At 43.3% G+C, this 25519-nt stretch overlaps 1 protein-coding gene across 1 annotated transcript in view; it reads right to left on the reverse strand.

Moving 5' to 3' along the window:
• Nucleotides 1-3652: 3652 nt before the first annotated feature.
• Nucleotides 3653-25519, reverse strand: part of LOC122942282 (synaptotagmin-15-like) — a 166462-nt gene continuing 144595 nt past the window's right edge. The window contains exons 7-8 of the mRNA XM_044299803.1: nucleotides 25009-25191; nucleotides 3653-3789 (exon numbers count right to left, since the gene is read on the reverse strand). Coding sequence (XP_044155738.1) covers nucleotides 3653-3789; nucleotides 25009-25191 — 320 coding nt within the window. The remainder of the gene's footprint in view (nucleotides 3790-25008; nucleotides 25192-25519) is intronic.

A 25519-nucleotide genomic window follows, 5' to 3' on the forward strand; every position in this document is an offset into this window, starting at 1 on the left:
ATTATATTTATGTAAGTTTTACACAATGATTTCATAGTTTATTTTCAGTTTTTGTGCGACAGACGCGGCGATACCTAATATGTATACTTTTTTTATTTATGTAAGTTTTACACAATAATATTTTTTAAACAAAAAAAAATCATGTTTTAGTGTCTCCATATTCTGAGCCATAGTTTTTTTTATTTTTTGAGTGATTATCTCAGGTAGGGGCTCATTTTTTGCGGGATGAGATGACTGTTTGATTAGTACTATTTTGGTGGGTGTATGCCTTTTTGATTGCTTGCTGTTGTACTTTTTGTGATGCAAGGTGACAAAAAAATTGTTTATTTAGCACAGTTTTTATTTTTTATTTTTTACAGTGTTCATCTGAGGGGTAAGGTCATGTGATATGCTTATAGAGCTGGTCGATACGGACGTGACGATACCTAATATGTCTATATGTCTTTTTCCTATTCTTTTTCACTAGTGATGATCGCGAATATTCTAATCATGAATTTTAATTTAGAATATTGGCACTTCGATAATTCACGAATATCTAGAATATAGTGCTATATCTTCGTAATCACAAATATTCATCAGTACCCATGATCCCTCACTGCTTTTTGCTTGTGGGCCAATAAGAAGGCTGCAATATAGTTGACTTTAGGAGTAGTGTTGATCGTACAATTTCGTACCGCAAATATTTATCACGAATTTTAGCGCAAATTTTCCAATTGCCAATTTTCCCAATCAAGAAAATAATGACTAGAGATCATGAATTCTCGAGTATATAATAAATATTCGCCCAAATATTCACAAAATATATCAAATTCGAATATTGCCCCTGGTGCTCATCACTGGCTGGGAGTTGTTGTTCTCTTTTCTTATACCCCTTCTCTGTGTAATGGCCACTGATGCCCCATAATAACATTGTGAACATGCTAGGAGTTGTAATTCTATCCACTTATACTGTGTGTATATATATATATATATATATATATATATATAGAGTACAGACCAAAAGTTTGGACACACCTTCTCATTCAAAAAGTTTTCTTTATTTTCATGACTATGAAAATTGTAGATTCACACTGAAGGCATCAAAACTATGAATTAACACATGTGGAGTTATATACAGTATATATATAGTAGGAAGGCGCAAGGTTGACAGAAGGTACGTGTCGCTGAGGTTCCTGGCCTCAGTGAGATAAGAACTGGTAATTTTGTGTGTCAGCAGCAGCTAGTGCTCGCTGACACTGTTTTACTTAGTGTGGCTATAAAGCCAATCCGTGCCGGTTCTTATTGGGAGCAGCCAAAGAGCAGGGTGGGTGGCTGTTCCCCACGTCCAGGCCAGGTTTTGGGCTGGGGTTTAAAAACCCAGCCAGCAGCTCAGCTGGGTGTGGAATGAACCTCCAGGTTATAGTGGAGCTCTGTGTTTTGGGAGCTGAGGAGTTCTGCCATACTGCAAGGCTGAAAGCAGCATGAGAGCTGCCAGCTGGAAGCCAGGCGCCCTAAAGCCTGCTGTGGACTGCCAGGTGACGTGTTTTTGAGTTCTCTGGACTTTTGCTGTGTGAATTTACACGAGGATCCCTGCGATGTGAAGTAACACCAGGGCCCTGCCAAGTATTGTGTTTCTTTTCTGCCTTTTTGTGTGAATAAACACTGACTTTTTCTTTTCAACCGTGGTTTTGTGCGCGGCGTATGCAAAGGGCAGGGGAAGTCAGGAGGAAGAGCAAGCAAGTACCTGTATTTTTTGCCCTATAAGATGCACCTAGGTTTAAGAGGAGGACAATAAGAAAAAAATATTGTTCATTATACCTCAGGTCAGACTACCAGTCAGACCCCCAATGTTAATCAGACCTCAGCTAACAGCCCCAGAAGGGTCCCCAATGTTAATAAGACCCCAAAAAGACCTCAGATCAGACCCCCAATCAGACCTCAGCTTAGACCCCAATATGAATGACCCCCAATCAGACCTCAGATAGGAGCCCCATGCCTCATATCAGCCCCCAGTAGCCTCATATCAGCCCCCAAGTAGCCTCATATCAGCCCCCAGTAGCCTCATATCAGCCCCCAGTAGCCTCATATCAGCCCCCAGTAGCCTCATATCAGCCCCCAGTAGCCTCATATCAGCCCCCTGTAGCCTTATAGAAGCCCCCTGTAGCCTTATAGCAGCCCCCTGTAGCCTTATAGCAGCCCCCAGTAGCCTCTCTTCAGCCCCCAGTAGCTTCTCATCAGCCCCCAGCAGTCTCTCCATCAGCCCCCAGTGCCTTTCACCAGCCCCCAGTAGTGTCCATCAACCTCATAAATATAAAATAAAACACTTACCTCTCCTGTCCCTGGACGCCGCGGCTCCCCTCCTCCAGAGCACCTCACGCTGTGCACAGCCTTGCACAGCCGACAATCAAGGACTAGAAAGTGGTGAGTACAAAGCCTTCACCACTTCCTGGTCCTCCTGACAATGTCATTGAATTTGGGGACAGTGGCCAGCGGGGCTCAAGAGTCAGCTGCCTTAGCTCCCCCAGGAGCATATGCCCCTTTTGCTCTGCGTTAAAGACATCCCTGGTTAATAACCCAGCTTCCCCAGGAACCTGAAAGGTACGTCTGTGTAACCATGGTGCTATTTCGAAGTTATCTGGGTAGATTTAGAATTCTGCAGTCTAATAAAAGTCCATATGATTGTACCCAGTTTTCCTGGGACCCTGAAAGGCAAATCTGCCTAGGTCTGCTACTATTTAATAGTGATAAGGGGAATTTTCTTAGTAGATTTTGTATTCTGAAGACTCTATTATAGATCCATATGGTAGTAACCTAGTTTTCCCAGGCACCTGAAAGACAAATCTACCTAGCCAGAGCACTATTTAGGAGCAGGGGTGAGATTTATATTGGTAGATTTAGTATTCTACAGTCTATTATAGTTCCACATGGTTGTAACCAAATATATATTGTACTATTACTAACTAGGCTACTTCCTGGCTTACGTGCACTAGTATGAGAGGGGAGAGAGGGAGGGTTAGATATCCTGGCTGCAGCCTGAGAGAACAATGCAATGCTTTTCTTTTCTGTTGTATTTGTAATGGTCTGCAATTTTGATATCTAATGAAACAAGAGCAAATAACAAAGACACATAATAATTTGTTATGTTTTGTTGGTGGTTCTTTTTTGTGTTTGGATTCTGGCTTTAGTTCTCCTTTAATAACACAATGGTACATAAATAAGCAGTTTAGTGTCCACACAATTTTTCTTGCACAAGAGGAAACAAGAAATTCAGTCACCAAGATCATCCTAGATGAAGATAATACTTGTATATATCAGTGTATTATTTTGACAGTGATGTTTTATGATAATCATTGAAATTATTCAACCATATGATAGACAGTTTTTCGCTATTTGGACTAGGTTTATGTAGTAGGGTATGCCTCATTGTTGAATTATATTTGTTCTTTTTCCAGATGATAAAAGTTAATGCTCTGGACATGCTATCATCACTCAGTCTATTCAATAGAAAAGCCCATTCTCTGTACCTAGTGTAATAGAATGAACCAAGCTAGATATAATGGAAGATTTGATGAAAAAAATCAGTCTCCTCTTCTCAGCTGTTCTGTATTCTCCCAATCCAAGCTTTTTTTCTCCATCTCTATTGCATATCTTCATGTTGTTTGGTTCATACACATCAGGTGCTAATGCTCAGGGCATGCCATCTCTTCACCAACTCTTTGGGTTTATTAAGCATTTCATTCCAGTGTTCCAGCTCTCGTCCTCTAGTGTACATGAACGGTCCAACCACAACACGTCCTTGTAAGTTACTTTCTAAATGTGAAAGAAATAGTAATACTTGGTTCATGCATATATATTCCAGTATATATAGATTTTAAAAAGTATTGCTATAATTGCTAGGATATTCTAATACATTCTTATTGGTGGGGATTCAACTTCTGACATCCAGCTAATCTGAAGATGTTGTGGCCCCTTCATTTTAGAAATTGTAGAGACCTAGGTAGCTAGCCAACATCCAATCAATTATGGTAGTTTTCTGTGGTTAAAAAAAAATGGTGGGGCTCCAACTCCCAGGTCCCCCACTGATAAGCTATTTGATGACACCATGGTACTCTAGTGAGCTCTTGGGCCTCTTCCAAGGACAGTGACATTAAATTCATTGGTCCCATAGCCTAGGGACAGCTCAATCACATTCAAGTGAATTATATGTATTGCAATGGGAAAAAAGTTTTTTAGTGCACTATTACAGTACACCAAATGATACCTTCTGGCGCAAAGACACGACCTCCGTAAATGAATAAAGGGTCTTTATTGGTGGATGACAACGCGTTTCGGAGTTGGTACACTCCTTTTTCAAGTCTAAGAGATCACAAGTTTAAAAAGGGAAGTTTTTTACAGGTACAGAAGTAAAAAATGGAATGTATACACATAGTCATTAGAATTAAAATGAATGTAAAATAAATATAAAATGAATTGGAAATAAATGCACGCGTGACACGCATGCAAACATTTAGGTGACCGCATTTAGAATCACATAGTATTAGAGCCCCTGTTGGTAATATAAGCTAAAATGCCATAGGTATGGTAATGTACATTACATACTAGTGTTGGTGGTTATAATGCAAACAATACCACAGGTATGGTAGTACAAACCACCATTACTAAACATCATAAGATTGATATCAGCACCGATAGTGAAAATAATGTCGCCATAAATTCATGGATCCATTTTAGGATGTCAAAACCTGGTCGACGGTAGTGGAAAAAATGGCTGATCTGTTAGCAAATGCATATCTACTATATGCTGTTGGAAAAGGGCACTAGAGGGTCGACCTAGATGACCATAGTGGATAAAAAAATCTCATTGGTACAGTGCGTATATAGATGATTTAGTAGGGAGATGGACATAGATTTCCGCAATTCCATAGGTGATGTATAAATATAATATAAAAAGGATATATATATAAATAAAATATGCATGATGATACATATGTTCACATAAAGCCATATGCATACATACATATACATGCTCCTTCACATATATACACACTTATACGTAACTCTGGACAGCCATCACTTAATTCTATCGATGTAAAAAATTAAATTGTGTGGGCGTTTTGTATGGGACTTGGAAAATATGTGGATGGATACGCCCACCTACATACAAATGCGCTCACACATGCGTCAACACACACATGCATAGTAAAAAATATACACAAATATATGTATGTATGCATATGGCTTTATGTGAACATATGTATCATCATGCATATTTTATTTATTTATATATATATCCTTTTTATATTATATTTTTACATCACCCATGGAATTGCGGAAATCTAGGTCCATCTCCCTACTAAATCATCTATATACGCACTATACCAATGAGATTTTTTTATCCACTATGGTCATCTAGGTCGACCCTCTAGTGCCCTTTTCCAATAGCATACAGTAGATATGCATTTGCTAACAGATCAGCCATTTTTTCCACTACCGTCGACCAGGTTTTGACATCCTAAAATGGATCCATGAATTTATGGCGACATTATTTTCACTATCGGTGCTGATATCAATCTTATGATGTTTAGTAATGGTGGTTTGTACTACCATACCTGTGGTATTGTTTGCATTATAACGACCAACACTAGTATGTAAAGTACATTACCATACCAATGGCATTTTAGCTTATATTACCAACAGGGGCTCTAATACTATGTGATTCTAAATGCGGCCACCTAAATGTTTGCATGCGTGTCATGCGTGCATTTATTTCCAATTCATTTTATATTTATTTTACATTCATTTTAATTCTAATGACTATGTGTATACATTCCATTTTTTACTTCTGTACCTGTAAAAAACTTCCCTTTTAAACTTGTGATCTCTTAGACTTGAAAAAGGAGTGTACCAACTCCGAAACGCGTGGTCACCCACCAATAAAGACCCTTTATTCATTACGGAGGTTGTGTCTTTGCGCCAGAAGATATCATTTGGTGTACTGTAATAGTGCACTCAAAAACTTTTTTCCCATTGCAATACATATCATTCCTCTGGAGACTTGGCAACTCCACCTACGAGGACTGAGAAGATACCGGCTGCACCGACCCCTTGTCCTCACAAGTGTTGTGCCCACGTATGCACAACACTGTAAGGTGAGCACAACCATTGATGTCTTAAAACCATATGTTCTTTATTGAATTTATTACCCTATGAGCGCCTTCCTATCTTTTCTCGCCACAATCGCTGATTCAAGTGAATGAGGCTGAGCTGAGATACCAAGAACAGCCACTATCAAATGGATCTGTGCTTGGCAAGCTGCGAGGAGGCCACAGCTCTCACTGGAGCGCCACTGGGGTGCTGGGAGTTATCCTGAGGATACAAACTGAAAAGAATGGCGTGGTATTAAACAAGCAGGAAGTGCTCAAACCCACATGTCGTTGTGCATATATATACAGGGGAGCAAATCCTGCACTTGTGGCCCGTTGCTCATAACGATCCCCAGCAAAAATGCATACAGTGGATGATGCCCGCAGCGAACCACAAGTACCACAATAGACATCCTACACAAGATAGCAATTTTGTGGATGTGATAATCAATATAGCAATATAACAAAATAATAGCAAAGACGGTTGCACTCTGTGGTCTTACTAAACCAATTTAAACAGATTTTAAAATTGAGAGATTAGCCAACATGTCCTACGGTGTAGGACATGTCTGAGCCCGAGCACCGCGCCAAGGTTTCTCAAGTAGTTCGGGACCTAACACTCACCTACCTGGGCCATGTGGGCAATACCAGGAGCCAGTGGACAAATTACAGGAGCATGAGGCCGACTCACAAACAACTCACCAGTTACCTCCAGCATGTAACCATGCTAGCAATGGGAGGAGTCTGCGAGTCCCACTCAAGACTGGCTGATATGGCCCAGGCCTCACAGGTGCACCTAAATGCTCGGGCTCAGACATGTCCTACACCGTAGGACATGTTGGCTAATCTCTCAATTTTAAAATCAGTTTGAGGGTTTAGTAAGACCGCAGAGTGCACCTGTCTTTGCTATTATTTTGTTATATTGTTATATTGATTATCACATCCACATAATTGCTATCTTGTGTAGGATGTCTATTGTTGTACTTGTGGTTCGCTGCGGGCATCCTCCACTGTATGCATTTTTGCTGGGGATCGTCATGAGCAATGGGTCACAAGTGCAGGATTTGCTCCCCTGTATATATATATGCACAACTACATGTGGGTTTGAGCACTTCCTGCTTGTTTAATACCACGCCATTCTTGGTTACATGCTGGAGGTAACTAGTGAGTTGTTTGTGAGACGGCCTCATGCTCCTGTAATTTGCCCACTGGCTCCTGGTATTGCCCACATGGCCCAGGTAGGTGAGTGTTAGGTCCCGAGCTACTTGAGAAACCTTGGCGCGGTACTCAGGCTCAGACATGTCCTACACCGTAGGACATGTTGGCTAATCTCTCAATTTTAAAATCAGTTTGAGGGTTTAGTAAGACCGCAGAGTGCGCCTGTCTTTGCTATTATTTTGTTATCCTGAGGATACGTCATTAATATTAAAAACCTGGAGAACTCCTTTAATCAAATATTTACTGTGGGAAAATTGGGGATTATGATGCAGGTGCCTCAATTGCACTAGTATTGACCAAGGTTAATTCAGCCTAAAAACATTTTTCTGTTTTCAGTCTAATTTTTAATTCCTTCCAAATCCTAATATAATTACATTTTTATAAGGTTGAGTATGAATTCAAGGGACCAAAAGATTCTTCTTCTCAATCAAATTATTTAAATGCTTACAAATAGTAATTTCGGATTTCTTCCCCTTCCCCCTCCCTGACTTATACAGCTAGTAGATTTCCAGATGGCTCTAAATGGCATCTAATTGAGTTTTAAAAGCCCAATTCTCTGCTCTGCTATACACTGTACAATAATTTGTCTTGATAAAGATTTGGTTTATCAAAAGTTTCCATCAAGATAGTAGTTTAAATGCTATGTACTCCTTTGGGGGCATTTTTATGATTGCATTTTGCTCATTTTGGGCTAAAAATCATTCTTTAATTGGTCTTTATTAAAAATGTTCAGCCATTTCTGAGATACTGTACAAGGGTTAAAAGTCTATTTACAAGTGATCTCAGCCTGTCTTCTTTGAATTCCTGTGACTTCTTGTGTAGCTTTTATCACTGATCTCCTGACCTAATATACTCTTAATTGGGTTGTCCCTTCGACATCAGCTATTTGAAGAGAAGACCGTTCACATATGAGCGCTGCCTTCTCTTCAATGTTTACGTGCTCACCATTGCAACTACAAACCGGATTCCAAAAAAGTTGGGACACTAAACAAATTGTGAATAAAAACTGAATGCAATGATGTGGAGATGGCAAATGTCAATATTTTATTTGTAATAGAACAGAGATGACAGATCAAACGTTTAATCCGAGTAAATGTATCATTTTAAAGGAAAAATACGTTGATTCAAATTTTCACGGTGTCAACTAATCCCAAAAAAGTTGGGACAAGTAGCAATAAGAGGCTGGAAAAAGTAAATTTGAGCATAACGAAGAGCTGGAAGACCAATTAACACTAATTAGGTCAATTGGCAACATGATTGGGTATAAAAAGAGCTTCTCAGAGTGGCAGTGTCTCTCAGAAGCCAAGATGGGTAGAGGATCACCAATTCCCACAATGTTGCGCAGAAAGATAGTGGAGCAATATCAGAAAGGTGTTACCCAGCGAAAGATTGCAAAGACTTTGCATCTATAATCATCAACATCATCCGAAGATTCAGAGAATCTGAAACAATCTCTGTGCGTAAGGGACAAGGCCGTAAAACCTGTCACCACCAGACATCTGAGAAGCTCTGACAGACGTCTAGAACCTCCTCCTTGAGGTTCCTTTGTTTTGCTTTCATTTTCTCATCTTGTTAGCCTCTCTCAGCTGTCATGTAGTTGCACTGATTGCATCCCTTTAAATCCTTCTCCCATAGTGCATCACTTTGCGGTTTATACAACTTCCTGGAGTGTGTGCATGCTGTTCCTACTTCAGAGTCTTCTACAAGATAAGTTTTGTTCATTTATTTGTGTCTTTCTGTTTGCTGGATCCCAGGTGACCCTGACTCCCTCCGTATCTAGAGTAGGGAGCCGGTGGTCGTGTCCCCTCACTATTATAGGGTGTTCAGGTGTTATACAGTCAAGGTACGAGGATATGCGATCATCTACCATTGGGATTTTCGCATAGGCTGAGCATTCAGGGAGAGAGCCAGGTCTGATGCAGAGCTCTCCCTTTTTGTTCCTTAGTTTTGGATCCAGTCAGTCGTATATTCATTTAGTGTTTTCTAGTTTCCTGCACACCTTCCGTGACAAAACCATACTGGATGCCCGTGATCTCCGGGCCCTTAAACGACACTGCACCACAAACAGCAATGCTACTGTAAAGGAAATCACAGAATGGAATACTTCCATAAACCATTGTCAGTGAACACAATCCACCGTGCCATCCGCCGTTGCCAGCTGCAACTCTACAGTGCAAAGAAGAAGCCATTTCTAAGCAAGATCCACAAGCTCAGGCGTTTTCACTGGGCCAGGGATCATTTAAAATGGAGTGTGGCAAAATGGAAGACTGTTCTGTGGTCAGACGAGTCACGATTCGAAGTTCTTTTTGGAAATCTGAGACGCTATGTAATCCGGACCAAAGAGGACAAGGACAACCCAAGTTGTTATCAACGCTCAGTTCAGAAGCCTGCATCGCTGATGGTATGGGGTTGCATGAGTGCGTGTGGCATGGGCAGCTTGCATGTCTGGAAAGGCACCATCAATGCAGAAAAATATATTCAGGTTCTAGAACAACATATGCTCCCATCCAGACGTCATCTCTTTCAGGGAAGACCCTGCATTTTTCAACAAGATAATGCCAGACCACATTCTGCATCAATCACAACATCATGGCTGCGTAGGAGAAGGATCCGGGTACTGAAATGGCCAGTCTGCAGTCCAGATCTTTCACCTATAGAGAACATTTGGCGCATCATAAAGAGGAAGGTGCAACAAAGAAGGCCCAAGACGATTGAACAGTTAGAGGACTGTATTAGACAAGAATGGGAGAGCATTCCTATTTCTAAACTTGAGAAACTGGTCTCCTCGGTCCCCAGATGTCTGTTGAGTGTTGTAAGAAGAAAGGGAGATGCCACACAGTGGTGAAAATGGCCTTGTACCAACTTTTTGGGGATTTGTTGACACCATGAAATTCTGATTCAACATATTTTTCCCTTAAAATGGTACATTTTCTCAGTTTAAACTTTTGTTCCGTGATTTATGTTCTATTCTGAATAAAATATTAGAAGTTGGCACCTCCATCATTGCATTCAGTTTTTATTCATTTGTATAGTGTCCCAACTTTTTGGGAATCCGGTTTGTAATTTAGTTAATCCGTCTGTTAGTTCAGTGGGTGACATAATCCCATTTTTGGTATGAGGTACACCTGAACTGCATATGTGACAGAAAAATTTATATAGTTAATCTGACTGTTAGTTCAGCCAGTGACATATACCCATTTTTGGTGTGAGGTACACCTGCACTGCATATGTGACAGGGAAATTAATATAGTTAATTCGTCTATTAGTTTGGTGGGTGACATATTCCCATTTTTGGTATGAGATACACGTGCACTTTATACATGACAGGAAAATGAATATAGTTGTTGAGGAAGGGTTGAGACGCATGCACATATATATATATACATATATGCATGCAAACACGTGCATGCATGTATGATATATATGCATGCATTAATCACGTTATAGGAGGATGTGCGCGGATGTTCCCAGCATCTGCGCACATCAGTCCTTAGTGGCCCACTGGGGCTCATGTAGGCTCCTGTGGGATATATGTGACCCCTTTTTAATATATGTAGGGGCTTGTGCCCCCTTATAATGTAGGGGCTGGTGCCCCCTTATATGGTCATCTGTGCCCCCTTGTCATCTGTGGCCCCTTATATATCTATAGTCCCCCTTAGTATATGAATATATGCCCCCTGAACGTCTGGACCCCCCACCTAAAAGGAAAGAGCGCATCCTGCGCTCAAGAAGAACTGTGCCGCGCCCCCCCTCAGAAAGGATAGAGACTCCTGCAGGAGAGCGCAACCTGGCACTCAGGAGGGAATAGCCGAGCCGCCCCTTATCTGAAGAGGAGCAGAGCGCATCCTGCGCTCAGGAGGAGACCCCCTGGACGAACGAGCAGACCCCTGGACGCGAGCATGAGTATCACCCCCTTATTCCCTGACCCCCCGCTACAATATCTCCCTATTCCACCACCTTACATGCCTTAACCCCTTCCCTGCCAGAACCCCCAGCTCCCCTGCTGGTATTCTGGTTACCATACCCCTGAGTAACCCCTGCTGTGCCCCTGATTTGCCCTGTTCAACCCCTATCCCACCAACGCACCACCTCCAGGCCTTACCATACCCCTTAACCCCTACCAGGCCAGGCATATAACCCTGATTCCTGGTAAACCCCTGCTGTGCGCCTGATTTGCCCTGTTCAACCCCTATCCCACTAACACACCACCTCCAGGCCTTACCATACCCCTTAACCCCTACCAGGCCAGGCATATAACCCTGATTCCTGGTTCCCTGCCTTGGTTGCGTCTGATTACCCTTAACCCTTCCTGATTCCCCTGAGTTCCCCCTGCATCCCCTGGTTAACCCCTGATCCCCTGGATAACCCCTGGTTACTACATTTGCAGGGTATTAACCTTTGCATTACTGGGTAGCCCTGCAATACTGTATTTGTGTCGATGGCCTGCATACACCCCTGCAGTGCCACCGTTAACCCCCGTCGTACCTTAGGGATAGAATTAGTCAGGTGGGGTGGGTTGTTATTATACTTGTATGTGTGAATTGTATAGTTAGTTTATGGGTGGAATTGGGAACGTGTAGTGTAGTTTAGGATTGTATATTTGTAGTGCTGTGTATTTGCTGTATATCGTGTGCGCCAGGTGTTAATAAATACCGTTATATTTGTACCCTTTGTGTAGCGTGTACTTGTTAGCGGTAGTGAGTTAGTTAGGCGCATGCAGCTAGCATAGTGATTAGTGTAAAGTATAGCGAAAGTATTGTGTTGTTGTTATATAAAGGTATAAATAGGCGGAGTCATCACTAGACAGCTCCTCCTATTTATGAATATTAATTATCGATATTCGCAAAATATTGGTGATTAATATTCCCCCTTTAGAATAGTTAATCTGACTTATTTCGGCCGGTGACATTAACCCATTTTTGGTGTGAGGTACACCTGCAATGCATATGTGACAAGGAAATTAATATAGTTAATCCGTCTGTTAGTTCGGTGCGTGACATATTACCATTTTTGGTGCGAGGTACACCTGCACTCCATACGCAACAGGGAAATTAATATAGTTAATCCGTCTGTTAGTTCGGTGGGTGACATATACCCATTTTTGGTGTGAGATACACATGCACTTTATACGTGACAGGGAAATTAATGTAGTTAATCCGTCTGTTAGTTCGGTGGCAGACATATACCCATTTTTGGTGTGAGGTACACCTGCACTGCATAAGTGACAGGGAAATTAATATAGTTAATGTGCCTGTTAGTTCGGTGGGTGACCTCAAAGAATGAGGAGAGAATCAAATAAGGGACGGGGCCCTGGTCATGGTGCTGGTGGAGCTCCTGTAGCAGGGAGAGGACGTGGTCGATCTGTGCCAGCTACACGCCCAAATAAAACACCTTCCTCAGGTGAACTTAGGCGACAGGACGTTCAGTGTCATTTTGTAGGCCTGAATACCTGTGTACTAATCACAAGGCCAGAACAAGTAGAGGCAGTAGTAGATTGGATGGCTGACAGTGCCTCCAGTTACTTCACATTGTCTCCCACCCGGTCCCCTGCTGAAACTGCAGAGTTGACTCCTGCAGCCAATGGGCGTCTGTCTTTCACCTCACCCCCTTGCAAATCAGCCAAGTAGTCTGAGCCCCAAGTCATGCAGCAGTTTCTTATGCTTTTTGATGACTCTGCTGGCGGGGTTTCTGTGGGCTATCCACCTTCCAGAAGTGGAAGATATTGAGTGCACTGATGCCCAACCACTTATTTTTCAAGATGTGGACATGGGAGGACCACGGCAGCACGTCTCTGATGATGATGACGAAACACAGGTGCCAACTGCTGTGGCTTTCTGCCGTGTGCAGACTGGCAAGGAGGGCAGGGGTGAAGAGTGGGTGGAGGATGATGAGGTCCTAGACCCCACATGAAACCAAGGTCATGCGAGTGACATGTGCAGTTCGGAGGTAGAGGTGGTGGTCACACAGCGCCACCCACACAGCAAAAGAGGGAGCAGGGTGCATAAGCAGAGTGTCTGTCCCCTAGCCAGTATGCCTGCTACTGCCCACCGCACCCAGGGACTTTGCACACCAAAGCCAACTCCAAGGAGTTCCCTGGAGTGGCAGTTCTTCAGACAATGTGAAATTCACCAATTTTTGGCTGTGATATACCTCTGCTTTACCTAGTAGACAGGTAAACAAATTTCACTAATTTGTCTGTTACGTTTTCGGGTGAAATTCAACAATTTTTGCCTGTGATATACCCCTGCTCTACATAGTTGGCAGGTTAATAAATTTCACTAATTTTTCTGTTACATTGTCGGGTGACATTCACCTATTTTTGGCTGTGATATACCCCTGCTCTACCTAGTTGGCAGGTTAATAAATTTCACACATTCTTCTGTTACATAGTTGGGTGACAGTCACCAATTTTTGGATGTGATATACCCCTGCTCTACCTAGTTGACAGGTTAATAAATTTAAAAAGAAATTCTGCTACATTCTTGGGTGACATTTTACCATTTTTGCAATGAATAAACCCCTGCTCTGCATAGGTGACAGAGACCAAAATTTTTAAAAATCACCTGTTCCATTGGTGGGTGACATTAACCCATTTCTGGCAATGAAAAACCCCTGCTCTGCATAGGTGACAGGGAATTTTTAAAATTAATCTTTAATTGGTCCTTTCATTCGATCCTTCTGCTTTAATAACTTGTCCCACATTTCCGGTCGATCACATTGCAGCTATTGACCTCCCTTGAACGTGGTATCCCTTTCTCATGCTCCCTCTCCGTCATGGAACCCTGATTCGCCGCTAGTGACGTCCCGAACTATTCGCCGGCGAACAGTTCCCGGCGAACAAAGCTTGTTCGCTTTAGGCCCGGGCGGGCGAACATATGCCATGTTCGGTCCGCCCCCGGTTCGCCCCCTCTCAAGTTACCACTCTCCCACCAGCTTACACAACCACCACTACCACCACAGCCACCACAGCCGCTTCGCTTGATCCCTCAGAGGAGTTATTTACACATCAGTTGGATGAAATTAGTGATGTGCAACCATTATTGTCAGAGGATGTAGATTACAGGGATATGTCTCAGTCAGGCAGCATTACACACATGGACGTACAGTGTGATGATGATGATGATGTTGTACCCGCTGCTGCTTCCTTTGCTGAGGTGTCAGATACAAGTGAAGTGGTTGATGATGACGATGTGTCCGTGGATGCCACGTGGGTGCCTGCTCAAAGAGAAGAAGAAGAGGGGGAAAGTTCAGAAGGGGAGACAGAGAGAAGGAGGAGACGAGTTGGAAGCAGGGGGAGGTCGTCGCAAGGAGCTAGTGGCACAGTCAGACAGCATGTATCGGCACCCGGGGTCAGCCAGACAGCACGTCAATCGACGCATGCTGTTGCCACCACCAGAATGCCATCATTGCAAAGCTCAGCAGTGTGGCATTTTATTTTGTGTGTCTGCCTCTGATAACAGCAATTCCATTTGCAACCTGTGCCAAAAGAAACTGAGTCGTGGGAAGTCTAACACCCACCTCGGTACAACTGCTTTGCGAAGGCACATGATCTCACATCACAAACGCCAATGGGATCAACACATGAGTACAAGCAGCACACAAACTCAAAGCCACCATCCTCCTCCTGGTCCAGTATCTTCAGCCATGTCAACCACTGCTGTCCTCCTTGCCCCCTCTCAACCACCCGCCACTCCGCCTCTCACCTTCAGCAGTTCCATCTCATCTGCCCACAGTCAGGTGTCTGTAAAGGAAATGTTTGAGCGTAAGAAGCCAATCTCACAGAGTCACCCCCTTGCTCGGCATCTGACAGCTGGCTTGACGGAACTCTTAGCCCACCAGCTTTTACCATACCAGCTGGTGGAGTCTGAGGCCTTCAAAAAATTTGTCGCTATTGGGACACCACAGTGGAAGGTACCCGGACAATTTTTTTTTTCAAAAAAGGCAATCCCAAACCTCTACTTAGTGATTGAAAAGGAAGTCATGGCATCTCTGGCATACAGTGTTGGGGCAAGGGTCCATCTGACCACTGATACCTGGTCTGCAAAGCACGGTCAATGCAGGTATATCACCTACACTGCGCATTGGGTCAACCTGCTGACGGCTGCCAAGCATGGAATGCGTGGCTCTGCAGCGGAGTTGGTGACACCGCCACGACTTGCAGGCAGGCCTACTGCCACCCCCTCTACTCCTCCTACTCCATCCTCTTCCATAACCTCCTCGGCTGAGTCCTCTTCTTCTGCGGTGTCTGGCTGCACATCAACTGAATCCCCCCAGCTCCCCAGGGGCTATTCCACATCCCGGATACGACAGTGTCACGCTGTCTTGGGGTTGACTTGCCTGAAAGCAGAGAGCCACATCGGACCAGCACTCCTGCCTGCCCTGAACGCACAGGTGGATCAATGGCTGAGACCGCACCAACTGGAGATCGGCAAAGTGGTGTGTGACAATGGAAGCAATTTGTTGGCGGCATTGAATTTGGGCAAGTTGTCACATGTGCCGTATCTCATCGTACAACGCTTTGTGTCTAAGTACCCAGGCTTACAGGATGCCCTCAAGCAGGCCAGGAAGTTGTATGGCCATTTCAGGCATTCCTACACGGCCATGGCGCACTTTTCACACATTCAGCGCCGAAACAACATGCCAGTGAGCCGCTTGATTTGCGACAGCCCGACACATGGAATTCAACACTCCTAATGTTCGACCTCCTGCTCCAACAAGAAAAAGCCGTCAACGAGTATTTGTATGACCGGGGTGCTAGGACAGCCTCTGCGGAGCTGGGAATTTTTTTGCCATGTTACTGGACGCTCATGCGCAATGCCTGTAGGCTCTTGCGTCCGTTTGAGGAGGTAACAAACCTAGTCAGTCGCACCGAAGGCACCATCAGCGACCTCATATCATTTGTTTTCTTCCTGGAGCATGCCCTGCGAAGAGTGCTGGATCAGGCTGTAGATTAGCGTGAAGAGGAATAGGAAGAGTTGTGGTCACCATCACCACCAGAAACAGCCTTGTCATCATCGCTTGCCGGACCTGCGGCAACGCTGGAAGAGGAGTATGAGGAAGAAGAGTCAGAGGAGGAATGTGGCTTTAAGGAGGAGGAAGACCAACCACAGCAGGCATCCCAGGGTGCTCGTTGTTGTCACCTATCTGGGACCCGTGGTGTTGTACGTGGCTGGGGGGGAAGAACAGACCGTCAATGACATCAGTGAGGACAAGGAACGGGAAATGAGTAGCTCAGCATCCAACCTTGTGCAAATGGGGTCTTTTATGCTGTCATGTCTATTGAGGGACCCTCGTATAAAAAGGATGAAGGAGAACGACCTGTACTGGGTGGCCGCGCTACTAGACCCCCGGTATAAGCAGAAAGTGGCGGAAATGTTACCAAATTACCGGAAGTCAGAAAGGATGCAGCAGTTCAAAACCAAAATAAAAATATATACTTTACACAGCTTATATGGGGGATGTCCCAGCACAACGGGAATCTAACAGGGGAAGAGGTGAAAGTAATCCTCCTGCCACGACCACGGCGGCAAGGACAGGACGCTTTACAGATGTGTTGTTGATGGAGGACACGCTGAGCTTTTTCAGTCCTACACATCGCCACAGCCCTTCGGGATCCAGCCTTAGAGAACGACTCGACCGACAGGTAGCAGACTACCTCGCCTTAACTGCAGATATCGACACTCTGAGGAGCGATGAACCCCTTGACTACTGGGTGTGCAGGCTTGACCTGTGACCTGAACTATCCCAGTTTGCGATAGAACTTCTGGCCTGCCCCGCTTCATGTGTCCTGTCAGAAAGGACCTTCAGTGCAGCAGGAGGCATTGTCACCGACAAAAGAAGTCGCCTCGGTCAAAAAAGTGTTGATTATCTCACCTTCATTAACATGAATGAGGCATGGATCCCGAAGGGATTGACAGTGGGGGATACGTTTGACTAACAAAAGGTCTAATGACATGCCTTGGCCTCAAAATGGTCCCCACGCTGCTGTATTTAATGTCTGCATACCGGATGACTTTCGTGAATTCTCCGCCACCAACTAGGGTTCAAGCCGCAATGTTTTAGTCACCTTTCTGCCTGGAAAACTTTTTCTGGCCGCTGCTACAGCAGCGGTTGCAACAATACCTGGTTTTTCAGGCATGTGTACATGCCAAATTCTTCTGGCCTTTAGTGCTGCACTGTGGCTGCAAAAACAAAACAAAAAAAAAGGCACATACATGGGTCAATTCCCCTTCGTGATAGGTACCTTGTTGTGGTAAAGGGGCTTGCGTATCACAACAAAGCGATTATCACCTCTGAGTGTGTTGGCAATGTTGCCACACCCCAGATAAGGCCGTTGCATTATTATGATCAGACTAAAAGCGATCGGCTGGATAATTTTTCATAGAAAAAACATAATTTTTATTTTTATTATTATTATTATTTTTTTAAGTTGTATGGGTTTTTAATACATAAAATAAAAAAAATCATAATAAAGTCTCTTAATAGTTTATTAGAAATAATGCAGACAATTTAAAAAATCCCCATCAATTCCAATACAAAGCAAGTACAGAGCTCAGAACAAAATTATTTCAGGATGTCGTTAATTCATTTTACAATGATTAATCAATTCGACACATGTCCCCGGATAGGGGACATAACAGGGATTAAACTGATAGGAATAGTACTAGTTAAGACACCTCTCATATAGGGTGTCACAGCACATTGCTCCGTGCACGCGCAGTGCCCCAACTTGGGAGTAAGAGAACCGACCAAGCTGCTTTTTCCATCTCCCGGTTCCTAAAATCAATTCAGTTTGGTGTATCAGAGTTTGGTCTGTCACTGTGAAGGCAGTCGAAGGTACCCGGCCTAAATTTTTTTTCACAAAAGGCAATCCCTGATATGGGACGTAACAGGGATTAAACTGATGAGAATAGTACTACAGAAAATACCACTCATATCGGGTGTGACAGTAAATTGCACGGCGCAGACGCAGTGACCGTGGCGTGGATTCAAACAAAGGGGAGGGAGCCAGCGTTTTTTTAACCATCTCCCCGTTCGAAAAATCAATTTATAAATGAACCCCATATTGGGGACGTCACGTAACAGGGATTAAACTGATGAGAATAGTACTACAGAAAATACCACTCATATTGGGTGTGACAGTAAATTGCACGGTGCAGACGCAGTGACCGTGGCGTGGATTCAAACAAAGGGGAGGGAGCAAGCGTTTTTTAAACCATCTCCCCATTTGAAAAATCTATTCAATTCACCTTTCGGGGACCCTTGGTGTTGTACGTGGCTGGGTGGAGGAAGAAACCTTCAATGACATCAACGGGACATGGCTAGCATGGTATCCAACCTTGTGCAAATGGGAAGTTTGCGGTTGGGCAAATAGACTGTTTGCGGTTGTTTGTGGTGCATTAAAAGGGGAGTTTGGTCTGTCAATGTCTGTGAAGCGGGCGTAATCCTTACACTACCTGATCGATACAACATCATACCTGATCATATACACACACTGGATGTTTTAAACCACGTTGTTCAAAAAAAAATTGGATTGTTAGGTGATTTATGCCCTTTATGGATTAAAATCCAACTCTGCGTCAACTATGTAATTTTCCATGGGAGTTTTGCCATGGATCCCCCTCCGGCATGCCACAGTCCAGGTGTTAGTCCCCTTGAAACAACTTTTCCATCACTACTGTGGCTAGAAAGAGTCCCTGTGGGCTCTAAAATTTGCCTGCCTATTGAAGTCAATGGCGGTTCGCCCGTTTGCGAACATTTGCAGAAATTTGCATTCGCGAGCGGAAAATTTTATATTCGCGACATCTCTATTCGCCGCTAACCGTGATCAACATGGTAGGTGCAGAAAAGAACATAGAAAGTTGATAGAGAAGATATCCAATTGGATCGTGGACGTCACAGGGACGTGCGATCAGGCAGAAGTTATCTAGAGTCAACAAAGCAGCAGGGCCTCTCCTGTATAATGTTTCCAAATCCAAAATACCCCAGTGACATTCCCTGTAATTTTTTTTATTAATCATTCCAATAGCAGGGCATCTTAAGAGTCCTGTATTGTTATTCATCGTCACTACCTCCCCGAGTCGGGAGTGGGCAATTGCAGTGCGCCCGCTCCTTTCATTCGATCCTTCTGCTTTAATAACTTGTCCCACATTTCCGCTCAATCTAATTGCAGCCACTGACCTCCCTTGGATGTGGCCTCCCTTTCTCACGCTCCCTCTCAGGCATGGAACCCTGATTCGTGGCTAACTGTGATCAACATGGTAGGCGCAGAAAAGAACATCGAAAGTTGATAGAGCAGATATCCAATTGGATCGCGGACATCACGGGGACGTGCGACATGGTGGAGCAGTATGTGTGCACACGCCTACACGTACTGACTGATGGGTCTGCCCCCTTCAACTTCTGGGTCTACAAATTGGGCATATGGCCTGAGCTTGCATTTTACGCCTTGAAGGTGCTGGCCTGCCCTGCAGTCAGTGTATTGTCTGAACGTTTGTTTAGCACGGCTGGAGGGGGTTATAACAGGCTATATTTCCCAATGTTTTGGGGTGTACCCTAATTTAAACAAAAAATAAAATAAAAGCAAAAAGCAGTGTAGGCTACCCCCTCATCCTCCACTGCCGCTTCCACCTACAACGCCACATCCACCGCCTCCTCACCCTCCTACTCCATATGCACCTCGCCATCCAAGATCAAGATTATTTCTTTTTTTTACGTATTTTATGTTATTTTAAGTCATTTCCCTATCCACATTTGCTTGCAGAGCACTTGCCATACTCTTGCCATGCACTTGCCTCATTTTGCTGCCATTTGCAGCCCTCTAGCCCTTTCCATTACTTTTTTTACAGCCATTTTAGTGCTCAAAAGTTTGGGTCCCCATTGATTTCAATGGAGTATGGAGTTAATTTTCGGGTCTTAAACTTGAACTTTTTTGTGAAGTTTGGCTCAAGCCTTCGAACCCGAACATCCAGGTGTCCGCTCAACTCTAGTAGTAACGCAACTCTGGGGTATTACATGCCCTACTAGTATTATTTTTTTGTAACTTTGTGTCATCATCAAGTTTATGTATTTCCTGTGATGTACTGTTGATCTGCACCCTCATACAAGTCCTTGTTATGGGGCTGCAAATCATACACTATATCTATTAATTCACACATTCATTAAGGTATATTTTTGGGGGATTTTGAATCGCAGAGAAGGCTGAAAATATTTTAGCCCAAAATGAATAAAATGCAATCATAAAAAAGGCACAAAGATGTACACAGCCTTTGAAGGAGTTGTTTCATCTTAGACAATGGTGGACTTTTTCTAGCATATGACAACTCTGGGACCCCTACCTATCTCCAGATGGAACCCCTGAAGTGAGCAGGGAGCAGTCTTGCCCTCCATTCATTTCTATGGATCTGCCAAGAATTACCAAGCTCTGGCATGGCTATCTCTGGTAGTCCCATAGAAGTAAATGGAATGGTGACAGCACTTGAGCTGTGCGCTTCCATTCATTTCTATGGGACTTCCGAAAATAGCTGCTATTACTTTCTCAGTAATAAATCGAAGTGGTTTTCCAAGAATAGAAAAACGGTCTACTTTTTCTAGGAACAGCATCACTTTTGCCCATATCTGAACATTGCTCTTTAGGCTTCCTTGTTTTTTTACTATATTCAGCATTTTTGTTGTTTTATTTTATTTTGCCTTTTTAGCATGTTTTTATTTTAAACAGGTGTTATTTTGGCTGTTTTTCAACCAGCTTGCTACAGGAAGCATGCTACAATTTGTAAAAACTGCTCCAAACTCTAGAAAAAGGCATGCAACACAAAAAGTCATGTAAATGGGGGCCTACAAATCTGGTGTAAAATGCGGCAATATCTGGCACAATTTGGTTGAATTTGAAGCATTAAGATTTAGAGAAATTTTTTGCTCCTGTTCTGGCAAGGGTATGGCTTACCAAGGAGTGTGAGCATTTGGGAAAGCTATGGACTAGTAAAATGCTGCATGAAAAATTGCAACAATCCTGGCATAAAATTATGTCTCAGACTAAGCCAACCAATAATTGCTATGGAGTTCAACAAAAGTGTCTGGCAGGGTACCAAATGTATTATCCATCATGAGAGAGAAAAAAATGTGAGGGTTAATCCAATCTAATGGAGGATATCAAAAAGATAGGATATAACTAGAGGCGCCAGTGGATGGAGAACAGGAAAAAAAGAGTAGTGGTGAGAGAAAACCAGTGTATCAGGGTAGGCAGCTGAAAGGGGTGTCAACACTGAAATAATTCAGTGTGTATAGGAAATATACAAAAAGACTTATCAAGTCCGAGAAAAATATACTCCTATGAGAAGTGCCAAAACCCAAAATGTAGAGAGAACGTTAGTTGTACACACATTAGATATTCACCCTAATTAGGGTGACAAAAAGGTAGAGTGGTGAGTAAGTGATATAAACACCACTGAAACGTACCTATAATTAGTGGGTGCAAATAGTCACAAAGAATAGCCACATCAAAAAAGCCGTATGACGGTAGGTACAAATAGCCAAGGATAATAATTAATATTAACTCACTTCACGGTGGGGGGTGGCCAGCTGGATAAACTCAAGACACCAGCATAGACCATAAACCCCCCAGCCAGGAGCGCCCGTAGGGTCTTCAAAACTGATGGTTGCCCAATAGGATGGAATGAAGGGAACTTCACCTCAGTGTTGTAGTTGAAAGCTTTGGCTTCTTTATTGATGCATAAAAGGCTCAACGCGTTTCGGGGTATGCAAACCCCTTCATCAGGAGCAAGTACAGATAAAAAATATAAACTTGTGATAACCTGGTTTATATTTTTTATCTGTACTTGCTCCTGATGAAGGGGTTTGCATACCCCGAAACAGCGTTGAGCCTTTTATGCATCAATAAAGAAGCCAAAGCTTTCAACTACAACACTGAGGTGAAGTTCCCTTCGTTCCATCCTATTGAGCAACCATCAGGTTTTGAAGACCCTACGGGTGCTCCTGGCTGGGGGGTTTATGGTCTATGCTGGTGTCTTGAGTTTATCCAGCTGGCCACCCCCCACCGTGAAGTGAGTTAATATTAATTATTATCCTTGGCTATTTGTACCTACCGTCATACGGCTTTTTTGATGTGGCTATTCTTTGTGACTATTTGCACCCACTAATTATAGGTACGTTTCAGTGGTGTTTATATCACTTACTCACCACTCTACCTTTTAGTCACCCTAATTAGGGTGAATAGCTAATGTGTGTACAACTAACATTCTCTCTACATTTTGAGTTTTGGCGCTTCTCATAGGAGTGTATTTTTCTCGGACTTGATAAGTCTTTTTGTATATTATCCATCAAGAGCCATGGGCCAAGTTTATACCATATAAGGCCCCTTGCAGACAAGCGTGTCTGGATTAGGTCTGGATGCTTTGCGAATGCGTTCAGTGAAAAATGCACGATTTTGCAGGCAAAGTCATTCAGTTTTGCCTGCGATCGCGTTCAGTTGTAAAGTTTTTATTGCACTGGTCCAATGCGTTTTGATGCGTTTTTCCCGCGCGTGATAAAAAACTGAATGTATACAAACATCATCTCTTAGCAACCATCCATGAAAAACGCATTGCATCCGCACTTGCTTGCACAGTCCCATTGAAATGAATGGGTACGGATTCCGTGCGGGCACAATGCGTTCGCATCACGCATTGCACCCGTGCAGAATACTCGCTCCTCTGCAAGGGGCCTAAGGCCTCTTTCACAAGGGCATCATGTTTTTGGCCCGGATAAGATGCGGGTGCGTCTCGGGAAAATGTGCAATTTTTTTCTACGCAAGTGCAAAACACTTTAATGCGTTTTGCATGCGAAAAATCGGCATGTTTGGTACCCAAACCCGAACTTCTTCACTGAAGTTCAGGTTTGGTTTAAGGTGATGTGTAGATTGTATTATTTTTCCCTTATAACACGGTTATAAGGGAAAATAATAGCATTCTTAATACTATTATGCTGTGAATTTGCTATTTATTTAACCCCATACATTGAAAATCTGCAGTGCATGTAAATTTTCAGTACGTGTGGATTCCACATTTATATTTTGCACAGCACATGGATGAGATTTGTTTAAATCTAATTCAGCACTACTTGCAAAACGCTATGAATTTCCCACTCACAATTCTACAACATAAAATCTGCATCATATACTGTACATCCCTGTGGTCTAAATATACTGTAGGTTCTTTTGCTCTGCATTTTTTTTCAGTCTATAATTAGAAGTTTTATCCAAGTGAGTTTCAGCTATTAATCCTAGGGAGAATTCAGGATATTACAGTATTAGGGCTAAGAGTACGTTCACATCTGCTGCAGCGGATCCAGCAAAACAGCCTGCCCCAGCATTGGCAGATTGTACAGTTCACTGCCAGATCCCCATTGACCATCATGGGGTCCAGCAGTGATCCAGCCGGCATTTGTGCTGGATCAGGCTCCTGGATCCAGCATGCCGCAGAAGTGCAATATTTCTGTCTGGGTGCTGTGTGTAATCTACAGCAGCTAGATTGAAAATTGAGACATTTTCTTCATAAACTATTAGACTGCTCCAGTTCTGATTTTCCCACAAAACTAATAGGGGGTCATTTACGTGACAGCTTTCAGCGTAAATCCTTTTTGAAAACTATTTAAAGGCCTGTGCGACAATATTTGGACCCACTGGCATTTTCGCTCCATACTCGCCATTTGAGAGTGGTGGAGGCGTGGCAGGCGTTGGGACTTCATCCCCAGCAAATTTACCATCTTTTACACCTGTGCTTGATTACCATATTGAGCATTTGCTGCGGCCCTGACCATTGGACTATTTTACGAATTTGCACCTATTGTGCCTGCCATAACCTTGGCCTGTTACTGACTATGAGTTTTGCCTGTCTGTTTGTTGATATGCACTGGTGTCTCTTGATCCCCTTGGGTCAGCTTTTAATCACATGCAGACTACTTCTAGAGATAGGGGCTTGGTGCATTCCCTGCAGCAAAGTCCAGATCCCTGTAAAAGGGTGAATACCAGTATAACATCCTTAGGCCCCTTGCAGACGAGTCCACATCGCAGCACCCGACCTGACCTCCCAGTATTGACGGATTACATAGCATTATATTGATTTATGAATATGATGCTATGTAACCCTTACAGTTCTGTAATGTATTGGATAACACTGGCAGCATTATGCCAGCGTTATCCAATACATTCCAGAACTATAAGGGTTACATAGCATCATAATAAATCAATATAATGCTATGTGACCCCCGGCAGCACTGGGAGGTCAGGTCGGGTGCTGCGATGTGGACTCGCTGCGGGAGGAACGCTCGTCTGCAAGCGGCCTTCGGTTTAGCTCTAAGTCACAGTGGTTGGCTCAGTGGTTTCACACTCACTGCTGTAGCACTGTTTATACACAGCAACCAATCATAAGAGGCAGTGTAGAAGTAGAGAGGATCAGCCCAAACCAACGATGAGACACTAGGTGGATTTCAGACTACTTCAGACTCCCTGTAGGCCTTGTAGCAAAATTGTAGCCACTGATCAAAGAGCTAAAATGCAGTCAGACAACAAGTAGTGAGAGAAATAAATAGCAGATCTACAGCACCAATATACTGTATATTGACTTATACATGTATATAATTGTTAAACTCACAATTGGAGAGTCACGATACTTACTGTCTCCTTCAGTATTTTGTAGGATAGATAGACTAAGACTTGCTGTATCTAATTCGCTCTGTTCCAACTTAAAGCTGAAGGTCTCATTATAAACAGGGTTTGGGGTACCTAGAACAACAGCAGTCTTCTTACTCTTGATAAATCTGTTATGATTCATGAGAGACACCTTTACATATGCTGAGCCTACAAGACGAGAAAAGAACAATGAAAAGTTAACCAATTATGCAGACTGACATTTTATACAGCAGTCTTAATCTATTCTCTGCTAAGAAACACATATATCTTAAAATGTTTGTGCATCTGTGCAGGTCTGTGTGCCAGACATGAAGTCTAGAACCAGCAAGGTAACTGGTGTAAATCTCAGGTGCAATATACCCCAGTTTGCTGGCATAGATTATAACAAATGTGCCAGGGCTTCTAAGCCTGGCCCCTCATTGCCCCCTCTAGCTCCACCCATTTTCAGAAAAGAAAATTCCATCCAAATTTAAGGGAAAATTCAATTCACCATAAA

The sequence above is a fragment of the Bufo gargarizans genome, chromosome 6 (genome assembly GCF_014858855.1).
Source record: "Bufo gargarizans isolate SCDJY-AF-19 chromosome 6, ASM1485885v1, whole genome shotgun sequence".
In the NCBI taxonomy this organism is placed as follows: domain Eukaryota; kingdom Metazoa; phylum Chordata; class Amphibia; order Anura; family Bufonidae; genus Bufo; species Bufo gargarizans.